Raw genomic sequence first — 12,274 nt, 5'->3', positions numbered from 1 at the left:
CGCCAAAACCCCCCACTAAAGCGCGAGAGCCGGGCGCATCTGCGCAGTGCTTTTGCCGCCAGAGCCGGCGCCCGCGCCGGAGCTCACCGCCCGCGGGGCTCGTCAGAGAGAATGGGATGTTGATGGATCCCGGCACGCGCCCTGTCACGAGCTCCTCGGGCGTCCTGACCTCCAGGTACGCCCAGCCCTCCTTGAGCAGCTTCGCGGCAGCTGCCGGCGACACGGCGGGGACCTGTGGGGCGGTTGTGATGCGAGGGGGGAAATCAGCAAAATCATTTGATGACCGTAAGCGAGGTAGCGTTGCAAGAGAGAAGCCGAGGGGCAACCTGGATGATTAGGGTAGCCGCACTCTGATGAATTTTGAGGAGGCTGCTGGGGAGGATGAGACGGGCGCGGGGCGCGAGGTGCGCAAGAACACTCTGTCGGCCAAACGTCCAGGCCGCCGCTCCGAACGCCGCGAGCAGCATTCAGCGCCCGGGCCATGGCGGTCTCCCTGTGGCCGAGCGGAGCCGCCGTTTGACGGGCCGGCGGGGTGGCTGCCCTTGAGAGGCTTCGGGCGCACCTCTGCGTTTGCCGCCTGCAGGGCTCGATCCTTGGGCTGGGGTCCGCAGCTGCGGGTGTTTTGTTTGGGGAAGTTCGAGAGGCAAGGGTGAGCGGTTGGGCGGTTGGATGCAAACGAACTGCCTGCGCCCCAGCCAGGCCGGGCTTCGGGCGGTGCAGCACCGACACGGCGGTGCCTTCGCACAATGCGTGGCGCTTTTGCGACGGGCGCGCCAGGGAACTGCCAGCGCTGCGAGACGGACACCCCGCAGCTGCACAGTGCACACCCCTGGCCCCTCCTGCTCACTTTCTATCCCTCCCCCCTCTTTCTAAACTCTAAAGCGAATCCCGCCCAACAACCGCACCCGAACGCGTTGAAAGGCGGGCAGTACCGGACGTCCCCCGCCGCCTGCCACGCCGCCTTCGCCGCCCCCGCCTTGGCCGGCAAGACCGCCGCCTTCCCGCCCGCGCAGCAGGCCGCGGGCGGCGTCGCCGCCGCGTCGGTCCAGTTGACGGACTCCCTGTTGCCCTTCGGCGCCTGATAAGGTCTTTTGAAGTCCTCATCCTCCGCCCAATTGGCGATCGCCACGGTGAAGCGGCCGGTCGACTTGCGGCCGTCCAGGAAAGCGGCCAGGTAGTAGGTGCCCCCCTTTGGTGGTTAATTGGAGGAGACGATGACGAGGTGATGGCGGTGGCGACGAGCAAGTAGGCGGCGCGAGGGGCGACGATCGCGCAGGGGGACAATCGATGGGACATTTAATGGGAGAGGGTCGAGGCGGCGCCTCCGGGCGATTGGATGAGGCCGCTACACGAAGTGCATTGGTTCATGTTTGCTGCGTGCCAGGGCGACGCCTGCGCCGAGAGCTGCCGCCCTCCGCGCGCTAGGAACCTCTTGACGCTCTGCCCAAACCAAAGTACACTCGCTGGATCCCTCAATAGACAATGACCACACACCACACCGCATTCAACCACAGCTGATGACACGCAGATTCACGTGTGTCACCCGTACCCACCTTTACGGGCAGGGTGACGTTCGCGTCCGCGGTAATCCAGAGGTACGCCTTACTGTAGGGCTCGTAGTACCCACAGCGAGCGCCGACGCCCGAAAAGTTGGCCGGCTTGTAGGACCGTTTGGACACCTGTTTAGTCATGGCGGTGGTGGTGGTGGCATTTTGCGGGGTGCTGATGCGGGGGTGTCGGTGGGGAAGCCTTGGCACTTCGCGGCGATTGATGGGTGCTGAAGTGAGCGTTCGCCGCTGAACATTGAGTCGCACAGAGCAGTTGACCTGTTGAGACAACTGACCCGTATCAGAGTCTTGGTCTGGACCACCGCAAGACGACGGTCGACTCAATTCAATATGTATAAGTACATCAGGTATCCCCGAGAAAAGCAGTGCCCCCTGCTGCCGCCTCACCGTGTTCTCAAGAAACTTGCAGTTGCTCTGGTCCGCCGGCGACCCCACCCGGATCAAGCCCTGCCCCGGCTTCGGCGGCGGCGCGGCGACTGCGGCGCGGGATGCACACAGCGAGGGGCGATGATACGAGTTGACGGCGGCGTGCAGGCGTTTTGGGGCCGTCGGGCTGGTCATAGTGGCTGCGGGGCTTGTTGCAACACATAAAAGTGTGCAGCACCGACCGCTGCTTCTTGCCCGCACTCAGCAAGCGGCAAAAACAGAATCACAGCAGCATTTCAAATGGAGACCACGCACGACACATGGCCCGAGCACTCTGGAAACTGCATGGGCAGGTTGAGGCAAGTTTGACAAAGCACATGAACAAACAAGGACTCGGTTTTTGGATTCGAGAACGCACATCCGAGGGAGGAGGCGTTGTAGGGGGGCAGCCCCGGGCCGAACAGCGCGAGTGCGGGCCGCGTGGCGGCAAGGCCAGGGACGGCAGGGGTGCCTGCTGTCAAGTGGACATCTTGGTTGGCGCGCTCTGCAATTTTGCGGAACGGGTTTGCATCGAGGGGCGTGGGGTTGCCGGTTGATGGTTGGAGGGAATTTGAGGGTGGCAGGGGGGCTTCAGGCGGCACAACAGCGACCAAGGTGACACGCGCAACTTCCCCTGTTGCGGCCCACCGGCCGGTCGCCGCCACTGGCAGCGGCAGTATGCAGATCGCGCCGGTTGATGCCGGCAGCACCACCGCCCCTGCTCTGCCTGCCGCCGCGGCCTCGGCTGCCGGTTCCGATCAGATGACATACAGGCACCCCTGCACCCTCACCTGCCGTGAACTTGAGCCACAACACAGGCGCGTCACACTGCGAAGAAGCAGCAGCGGCGCCAGGATGTGAAGATTGTCAACACAGCACAGCGCTGCCACCGCATCGTTTTTTCACCCTGGTGACCGGCTCTCACTGCAGAACAGGCGTCGCCGGTGACCATCGCAGCAGTATCGGCAACAACATGCGGTGTATTGCAACCCACAAAAGCATGCATCACGCTCCATGCCGTGAGCCGTGGTGCCGTCTCTGCCTCACCTCCACGACCCTCTTGACGCTCCAGCTGCTGGTCACCCAGGGCACCTGCAGGGCAGCTTCCCAGGTGCTGTGCGCAGCGCCGCCGACGGGGCCCGTGAGCAGCGGGCGGTGGGCGGCCGCGCGCGGCGCCCCGAACGCCAGGATCAGAAGCAGCGGCAGCAGCTGAGCCATGCTACGGACCCGCGGCTGCGCCATGGAATTCCGTGCGGCGGCAGCTTGTGGTGCGTGTGTGGTGCCGTTGCGCGGAGGCGCGGCAACGCAGCGCACGCAACGCCAGCCGGTTGCTGGACGGCAAGCTGACGCAGGTATACTGATCTTGCAAATTTTTGATTGCAGCATTCAAAGTATGGGATTACACGCGACTTGTGGGATCACAGCTCCACATCAAGACGCTTGGGCGGAGTTGCGCGTATGAGGATGGCGCTGAGTGATATTCGACCTGTCAGCACTCATCTCATGACGACGCCAGCGGCGCCTCTGGACGCCCGACCTTCGGCGGTCGGGTGTCACTGGTGACGATCCGCAGGCCTGTGCCGCTGCGCGCTGCGCACCTGTCGGATGATCCGATCGCTCTTTGAAATCTTGGTTATGATGTTTACTATCATATCTGGCCTGGCCGGCTCCTCTCTTCACTTCTGCGTTGACCTTGGCTTGCACCAACGCCCTAGGCGCGCCCAAAAAAGCGCCCACCCTCACCCCTGACAAGCGCCCCTGTATTGATCTCGACCATCATGAAGTTCCTGAAACATATGCATCTGGATGTAGTCATCAACATAGGCGGTGCCGCCATGCACATGGCAGCCGATCGCAGGCGCGCGCAGCGGCGGCCTCAGCAGTGGATTGGCAGCCAGAGCCCGCCTTACGGCCCTTTTTGGATGGAATTGCGAATCCTAGCCGGTGCACACCATGGCAAACGTGCTTATGCATGACCATTGGTGCCAGCGGGACGCGCGCACGCTGTCCAGACTGCGCTCGGGCGTCCGGGCACGAGGTTGCGTGCTAGGGGCGGCACCGCAGGTTCGCAGTGGCTGCGGGTGCACGGCGGCCTGCAGGCATCCGGCTACAGTGCTTCCAATTGGAGTGTGCATGCCCATTCTGATGGACCGCTGCAGCCACCAACACTGAGTGCACTGTCTGCAGCGCAAATGGGTGTGGGAACATCAAGGTCGCGCGACCTGCCAGGGTTCCCTTCATTTACTGCGCTCGGCACCGCCGGCCTGCTCGCGCACCGGGCGCTGCGGCGGCTTGAAATGAAACAGGCGCAGACAGAAGCTGCACCACTGCGCTCACTGTCACAGCGCCCCGCGCCTGCTCCCGTTGCGGACAGGTGAGCGAGGGAGGGGGTGCACAGTGCGAGCCCTTCTGATACGATTGCGATTTGATGAAACGGGACGGTGTCGAGGGGAGAGACGTGCTACACTTCTGCTGTGTCATGCCCGTTGGTGTGCAGCTTGTATTTGTGCCCAAGTCGCACAGTCAGCAGCAGCAGATCTCGCAGAAGTGCGCAGCCCGGTTTGTACCACCTGGTAGCACGTGGCTGGAAGCACAGAGCTGTATTACAACGCTACCCTTTCAATTATCCGTTTTCTTATCAAATCTCTTGGGGTTATCTTGAATAAACGCTGGTCACTGGCTCGGACATTCGGTGTGAGTTCGTTCTTACACGAACCGGGCCCCTGCGCTTGAGATGAGGGTACGACACTGTGCGATGCTTTTATTACTCCAACTTTTGTGCCAAGAGCTTGTCAGCCAGCAAGCCACACGGTCCCGGGCTGCATCCGTGGCAAGAAGCACACGGCAGCAGCGATGGCAAAGGTTGCCAGTCAGCTTGAGGACGATGTCGGAGACTTTGTCTTGGGATCCGATGACATCTACGTCCCTGCGGCGCGGCGCGCCTCCATTATGAGCGCGGCGCGCTCGGCGGTGGGAAGCGGCAGCGGCAGCCACGCCCCTGGCGCACGCCGCCTCTCCAGCCTCGGCTCCCTGCACCACGCCGGCCACAGTGAGGGCGTATGATATGCGACAAAGTCACCCGTCTCCATAAGCTTCCTCTGTTGTTGTCTTGAAGTGGCCCGTGCCTAATCATGGCAAGCAGCAGCTCTGCGGTGACGCCCACGCGGTGACACCGAGCCACCCAGCCAAGTGCCAGGCATCGTCCGCAGCGTTCATCCCCCGCCCGATCTCCCCCAGCCACGTCGATGATTTGCATGAGTCTGTCCTTACTTGCATCACACCCTCGGTAATCGAACCTCGTCAGTGCATGCATGATATGACGATTTTTGCACACTATCCTTACTTGCATTGTTTCCGCATCCAATAAACCCAGGCTCGTGGCTGACCGCGGCTGGCCACCTCATTACTGCTATCATCGGCGCTGGCGTGCTGGGCCTGCCCAACGCGGTCGCATGGCTGGGCTGGGTGGCCGGCATCACCTGCCTGGTCGGGTTTTACGTCATCACGCTTTGGGCCTGCACCATGCTCACTGACTGTTATCACGTGAAAGGAAAGAGGTGGGCGGCAGGCAGCGACAGGTGTTGCCATTACGTTTACGTCAGGGCTGGCTGCTGGGGCTCTTTTTGTGTGTGTGGGGGGGGGGGGGCGCTAGTGCCAGCCAGCGGCCTGGCTGCGAGCAAAGGAATCAATTAGCAGGTGATGGTGCGCAGCAGCGGCTCAGGCAGCAGCACAAGATAGGCTGGTGTGGATGCAGCATGCGTGCTCGTTTTGCTGGCAAAGCAAGGTGTGCTGAGCGGTGGCAAGTGCGAGGCACGCCGTTCTTGTGCGTTGTAGCATATCTGATACACTTGAACCCCCAAACTGGAGTCGATGCCCGAACGCCAAGCGGATGCATTAGCAGCAGTCCACCTGCCTTCTCACAATGCCCTGTGACGGTTGCACGCTGCTTTTGAACCCGTTACTTCTGCCCGCCCACCCCTTTTGTTCGTGCGAATGCAGGCACACGCGCTACAAGTGGGCGGTGCTCCACATCATGGTGGGCTTGATCTTGCATTGCATGCATTGACAAGAGGAGGTCATGGCGGCGGTTGCTGCGTGCATGCCGAGATGTGGCGACGTCAGCAGGCCCACGGCAAAGAGCGCAAGCGGCCTTGTATGCAGCAAGCTGCGGGCGCATTTTCAGCAGGAGAGGCAGCTCCGAGTGGCCACACCCATGCCCAGGGGGACGCGCGGCCAGGGGCGCCTTGCTTTTGTAGACACGTTTGTGTGCGTTTGTAGAGCAGCCCCTGCGTGCCCCGCGCACCAGCTCCCCGCGTAGCGCCACAGCGACAGCAAGCGGCCAGGCCTCTGGTTTTGCTGCGATGTTTGAGCCTCGGCCTGCTGGACGCGCAGAGTCAGCACGCTTGTATTGTGCGCACTTCCGTCCACCTGCGCAGGGCCCGACTCACTCGGCGATCCTGTCAGTCTGCCAAAACTTGAACATGGTGTGCGGTCAATTGCCGCTTTGCAAAGCCTGGCCAGCTGGGGAGGTTCCAGTGTGTTGGATGGGGTTTGGTTGAGACTGGCTGCCTGTGCCTTATTCGAGCTGTACACCTGAATATGAGCTGTCCGATGTGCACAGCTGCGTTGAGCACGCGCCTTTCCCCAGGACTGCAAGGCTAGGTGTAGAAGCGTGTGCCTTCGCGTGCCATGTGTGCAACTTTGGGAAGTTTTCAGGCAGTCAAGCAGCCAACACCATCACTGCACTCTTCTCCTCCTCCACCCCAAACTTGCAGATGCTGACAACAATCGGCTACACAATCGCAGCCGCGGACAGCCTGCGCTACATCGCGCGGCTGGCCTGCCACACGACGGGGCGCACCACCTGCTTCGATGGCCAGTGGCAGCACACACTGATTTTTGGCGCCGTGCAGCTGCTCATGAGCATGCTGCCCAGCCTTGAGAGGTGCGTGGAGCGGCTGCGCCGGCCCACCAGCTTCTAAACCCCCGATCTTATCGCTTCTGAGCTCTTTGTGGACCCTGCTGTATGTCCGCTGTGCCTTGATTCAATTTTAAACGCACCTGATGCTGATAATCAACCATCAAAGTTCTGCAATGGCTGGGGCTGAATGTGCCTGACGCTAACCTGCCACTCCTGCACTGTCCTACTTGCCCAACCAACACAACCTCCTTGCACTCTGTGCGCGTGGACTCGCTCGCATCACAATCTGGCATACTTCAGCGCGTGGTGGGCCAGCGCTCTCGGGGCGTTGATGTCGATAGGGTACAGCTCAATCGCTGTCGGGCTCGCCGCGTCACAGGTGCGATGGTCTACCAGCGGTCAAAATTTGAGCAAGGGCTGGTCAAACCCGCCACGCTCGCGTTGTTGATAGGTCTCAGGTGACCCTAAATTTGTCCTCCAGCTGTTGATGCTGTTGGACGTGCATTAGGCCAAGGAACTGCTCCGCATGCAAGTGCTTTACGGGCTGGAAGGCACACTTTGCTATGACCGACGCTTTACTGCAGGGATTGCAATTAACGTCCTGCCGGCCGGACTGCGTGCAAGTTGGCGATTGCACCATCTCACAAAGCCCTGCATACACACGCACGCGTGCTGCAATCTGCGCTGTCGTTTGCAGGCATCAAACGGCCTGGGCACCGTGGCGGGCCGCCTGGACGCGCCGGACGTGAAGACGTTCGGCGTGTTCAATTCCCTGGGTGCGATTCTAGTGTGCGACAGGATTGGGAACCCAATGACTGGATGCGTCAACCTTGTGTTTCAACGACCTCATGGATGCTTGGCCGGCTGCTTACCACTTGGCAGCTGTATTGTTGTTGTGGCTCCCACCAACCGGTTTTGCAGGCGTGTGCTTGCGGAAGGCATCTCCGCAGCACGTTGCCGTCACAAAATAATTGTGCCGCCGTGTGCGTCTCCTGGGCCCTGCCAGGCCTCTTCTGCCACGCGTGCTCTCGTGGAAGCAGGTTGGCGTTGGTGAAGCCAGTGCTTCACCCAATCTGCTTTCCTGCCCATCCATCACTTTCTATTGTGGGCTTTGTGCCATCCCACCCCATATCATGGATATCAACAAACCAGGCAACATCGGATTTGCCTACTCGGCCGCCATCGTGCTGCTGGAGGTTGAGGACACCCTCAGGGAGCCGCCAAAGGCCGAGGTCTCTATGAAGAAGTCTGTGCAGCTCGGGTGCGCTCTCACTCCCGTCTTGGTTGATCTGGATCTGAGTGAATGATTGTTCATCATGTCTGCAATCGCTCCCCTCCTGGCCGGTGTGCTGTCACTGGCCTCCATTCCTGCCATAAACGCGGGAGCCGGGGCCCCACGCAACTTGCTGCTGCTGTGTGGGGTGGTGACCCGTAGGGGTTGAGCGCCCCTCTGGATGCGATGGTTGTCTATGGGCTGCAGGCAGGCAGCGCGGCGGGGGCGCGGCTGGCTGGCAGGCAGGCAATCCACCATGGGCTTTCCAAGTTGAGCATGGCACTACTGATGCTTGAACGCCACACCGCACCCTCGACATTTGCACACCGCGTCCAGGCTGGGCACCACGTTTTTCTTCTACCTGCTCATCAGCGTCCTGGGGTACCTCGCCCTGGGCAACGCCGTCCCCGACAACGTCCTGCTGGTGCGCCCACACTTCTAATATCTGTACAGACACAGGATATTGTATGATTTACCGTTGTTGACGTGCGCCCGCGCATCTGCCACTCAAGGCCTGTCTGATGGTGTGCGAGCGCCTGCTGCGCGCCGCCACACATACACAACGCATCAAAACAGTGCGCGTGCTTTGACTTTCAAAGCTGGATGTACCGCTGCGCCGTGCTGCTGTTCTTTCGTACGCCCGGACCCAACCGCAACCCCGCACAGTTGCGGCCAAACATGCTTGTGCAATGTGGCAGCTCCCAGCCGCATGCAGGGCCCGCATGCCCGGCATGTTGCATGCCCTGGTCTCGCAGTTCCTGCATGCCTGGTCTCATCTTGCTGCCGGCTCTCTGACTTCAACTCACATCTAGCTTTGCTTGAGTGCGATGGTGTGCACCTGGGCGCCGCCCATTGGTGTTTCCCCCCCCCCCGCTCCAGGGCTTCCGGAACTCTCCTGACTGGGTCAACATGGTCGCCAACATCATGGTGCGTTGCGAAGATCACATCCTGGACTGAGTTTTGGACTGTAGCGCTGCTGCATGCCGCTGCTGCTAAGCTGGCGGGTGGGCTGGCGGTGCGGGTCCAGGGGAGGTTGCGCCTGCTGCTTGCAATGACCTGCCATGGCCTTCTAGCAGGAGGCCAGCCTGCGTCCTTCCCCCATCCTCGCCCCCCCTGCCCCTACTCCTGGTGGCGAAGGGCAGGTTTCAGGGCTCCCCGGGATAGCCTCACCCCTTCGCAGGGTTTTGAGCATGCTCAAAACCGTCTTGGAAACACCAAACTCGTTTTGTCTTGAGTATCCAACGCAACCCTACCGACAAAATAATCTGTTGGATGGCAACGCAGGTTTTGATCCACATGGTGTCAGCCTACCAGGTTTACGCCCAGCCCGTGTTCCAGTCCATCGAGGACGTCCTTCTGGCCTGCTTCCCATCATGGCAGTTCACCAGCAGCAGACAAACAGAGTTCCTGCTCCGCCTGGGATACAGGTCGGCCCTCACAGCCCCTGCACACACATATGTGCTACCGTTGAACGCTCACAGCTAGCAAGCTGCAGCTGCACAGCTACCCGGATAGTGGACTTGGTGTGCCGTCGAGATTGGCAAGTAATGTTACATTTCTGGCCTCATGTTGGCCGGCCTTCACAGACTAGTGGTCACCGCGTACACCCTTATATGCACCTGATACCGCCGCATTTGTGTTTGCGCGCGCTCGCACTCACGCACGCACGCACGCACGCACACACACACACACACACACACACACACACACACACACACACACACACACACACACACACACACAGGTCCTTGTATGTGGTGCTGACAACGTTTGTGGCTTGCTTGCTGCCATTCTTTGGGGCGTTCACAGGTGTGTGAGCGCATTGGGAATGGTGGCTGGGCGCGCAACAGTGGCAGGATCGAGGCGAGACTAATGGCATTGAATTCTGGCAGGCCAGGGCCCTCACTGCAAGTCCAAGATGCCGTCATGTGCAGGCTTCATGGCTTTGAATCTCAGCCCAGGGCCTTGATCTTCGCCCTGGCCATCACCCACCCTTTGAAAACTTGCCCGAACAGGGCTGGTGGGAGCGGTGACCTTCTTTCCTACAGCGGGTGCGTGCGTGGGGCCGCGCGTTCTGCGTATGCACATTGATGGGCTGCACAATCTTGGCCAGCCTGTGTCATGACGAACAAAGGGCAACACAGCTGCTTGCACAATTGCCGCGCACACCAGGAAGCAAGGGCAAAGGCGCTCAACCCCGCCCAGCGCCCGTCGCACGGCCTCGCTATTCGCACGGAAACCCCTTGACCCTCAACCACACCTTCACTTCCTTGGCCATGTGCTCACCCACCTCGCCCCCCCTCCGCTCTTTGCGCAGTGGCCTACCCCATCCTCATGTACATGCGCGTCAAGCCCACCACCCCAGCCCGCCGCGCGCTGATGTGGGCCGTGTTCTGCCTCATGGGCGGCGTAGCTCTGGTGGCCACAGTGGGGTCCATTGAGAGCATCGTGGAGTCTGCAAAGACCTTCACCCTGTTTGAGAAACCCTGACAACCGCAGCCTGCGGTGGCAAGCATGTGGCACAAACCCGTCACTCGTCATGATGCTTAGATTGCATCATGCATTGCCAGCAGCGAGAGGATCCCTGGTTCCCCATGAGGGGCTAAGCCATGAAGCGTTGCTGTGACTTCTGCAACCCAATCGCACGCGCATTCAGGGCGAACAAGCCAGGGGCTGCAGCTGAGTGGATATGGGGTGCTGATAGGGTGGCTAGCTGCATTCGTCGCATCCATGTTGAAGGTTGGCCAGCTTTTTCCACAGGGGTAGTCCGCACCTCCCAGCACATGAAGCTTTCACATTGATGCGTGTCGTTTTTGTGCTTATCCATCCAAAATCTTTGCATTTGATTGCTTCATGTCTTGTCTGGTGGCTTGCTTGCTGTATCTGCAGCTGGTGCTGACACCATAACGTCGCAAAGGGTGTGCGTCTGAGCCCCGATGGCTTTGTCTTGCTGTATTTATGGAGTGTTGCAGCAGACAACAGCCTTCCATGGTGGGAATCATTGGCAATTGGTCCTCAACATTGCAGCTTTCACACATGCTCCTCACGTCAAGTCGGCAACTTCTTGAGTGTGCGCTTTTGGAAACCTGAGTGTGTAAGGGTTTATGAGCACCAGGGTGCAAATTTGGGCAACGCTAATTGCCCCGGCTTGCGAGCAGTGACGCATCATGCAGCCAGCCATCAAATCAGGCAAACCCCGGCCCCAATCCAAAGACCGTCCAGCCCCTGCTGGCCCGGGTCCGCCAGGACCATCCGCCGACAGCGGCGCCTGCCCCCAGCTCCTGCGCACGGCAGCGCTCCTGCCCCTTTTGATGAACTCCTTAGCACATAGCCCCTGCTCCGAACACGCATGCTGGGTTGGCAACCAGTCCATGAAAGCCAACAGCACCGTTTTTTTGGAAGCGTTCAGGTTTGTTTTTTCTCCGACGATTACACCCAGAGTCCTGGGGCTACTGAATGACTTGTGACAGCGCGGCATGCAGCATTGCACGGGACCAGAGGCGCACTGGCGCCAGGCCCCTGCGCGGCGCGGCGCTCGCTGCCCTGGCCAGCATGTGTCGGGGGTGCGCAGCGAGTCAAACGCACTTGTCAACGCTTGGGGCAAACAATCAGAAAACGGGCAGCGCGTTGCTTTGGAAAGCTACTACGCTTGGAATGCAGCTACTTTTTCAGTGCCGCATGCCCCTCCTCTTGGATGTGCTTGAACAGCTTTGACCGGCTGCCAAACGCGGCCCCGCACACCTGGCACGCGAGGCCGGCCGCCTCCGCCTCGGCCTGCGCCTTCTTGGCCGCCCGCGAGCGCCGCTTGTCGCCCTTGGCGGCCGCGCGGCGCACGCGAGGGTCACCGTGGTCGCCATCCCAGCCCTCCCCCTCCCCTTCCCCGCCGCTGCCGCTGTCGGCGCCGTCCACCGCCGCCGCCGCCGCTGCTCCTGCGCTGCTGCCACCGGCGCGCGCGGCGGGCGGCGGCTTGGCGCCGTTGGCCGCCGCAGCCTTGGCGGCTTTCGCGCCCTTGCCTTTGCGTTTACCTCCGCCGCCGCCGCTGCCGCCCACTTCCAACCCCTCCAAATCCTCGGCCAAGCGCCCGCTGCTGCTGGTGATGCCTTCATC

At 60.9% G+C, this 12,274-nt stretch overlaps 3 protein-coding genes across 3 annotated transcripts in view; 1 reads left to right on the top strand and 2 right to left on the bottom strand.

Annotated features, from left to right (window-relative positions):
• Window positions 1-15: 15 nt before the first annotated feature.
• Window positions 16-3,191, bottom strand: MNEG_4668 (hypothetical protein; the record flags this gene model as incomplete). Its single annotated transcript, XM_014046860.1, has 9 exons — window positions 16-39; window positions 170-232; window positions 563-611; window positions 906-1,189; window positions 1,554-1,679; window positions 1,956-2,044; window positions 2,353-2,478; window positions 2,765-2,801; window positions 3,021-3,191. The coding sequence occupies 9 exons, from the start codon at window positions 3,189-3,191 to the stop codon at window positions 16-18; spliced, it is 969 nt and encodes a 322-aa protein (XP_013902314.1).
• A 4,836-nt stretch (window positions 3,192-8,027) lies between these two features.
• On the top strand, window positions 8,028-10,657 carry MNEG_4667 (hypothetical protein; the record flags this gene model as incomplete). Its single annotated transcript, XM_014046859.1, has 7 exons — window positions 8,028-8,155; window positions 8,504-8,591; window positions 9,047-9,094; window positions 9,452-9,594; window positions 9,912-9,976; window positions 10,183-10,218; window positions 10,485-10,657. 7 exons carry the CDS (start codon window positions 8,028-8,030, stop codon window positions 10,655-10,657), a joined length of 681 nt encoding a protein of 226 aa, XP_013902313.1.
• A 1,170-nt stretch (window positions 10,658-11,827) lies between these two features.
• MNEG_4666 (putative DnaJ subfamily C member 21) overlaps window positions 11,828-12,274 on the bottom strand; it is a gene marked incomplete at both ends in the record, with an annotated part of 5,986 nt that continues 5,539 nt past the window's right edge. The window contains one exon of the mRNA XM_014046858.1: window positions 11,828-12,267. Within this exon, the coding sequence (XP_013902312.1) occupies window positions 11,828-12,267 (440 nt within the window). The remainder of the gene's footprint in view (window positions 12,268-12,274) is intronic.

This window comes from Monoraphidium neglectum, assembly GCF_000611645.1.
Source record: "Monoraphidium neglectum strain SAG 48.87 unplaced genomic scaffold scaffold00659, whole genome shotgun sequence".
NCBI classification, from domain to species: domain Eukaryota; kingdom Viridiplantae; phylum Chlorophyta; class Chlorophyceae; order Sphaeropleales; family Selenastraceae; genus Monoraphidium; species Monoraphidium neglectum.
Note: the sequence above shows the minus strand (reverse complement) of the source record. Positions and strands in the feature narration are given on the sequence as shown.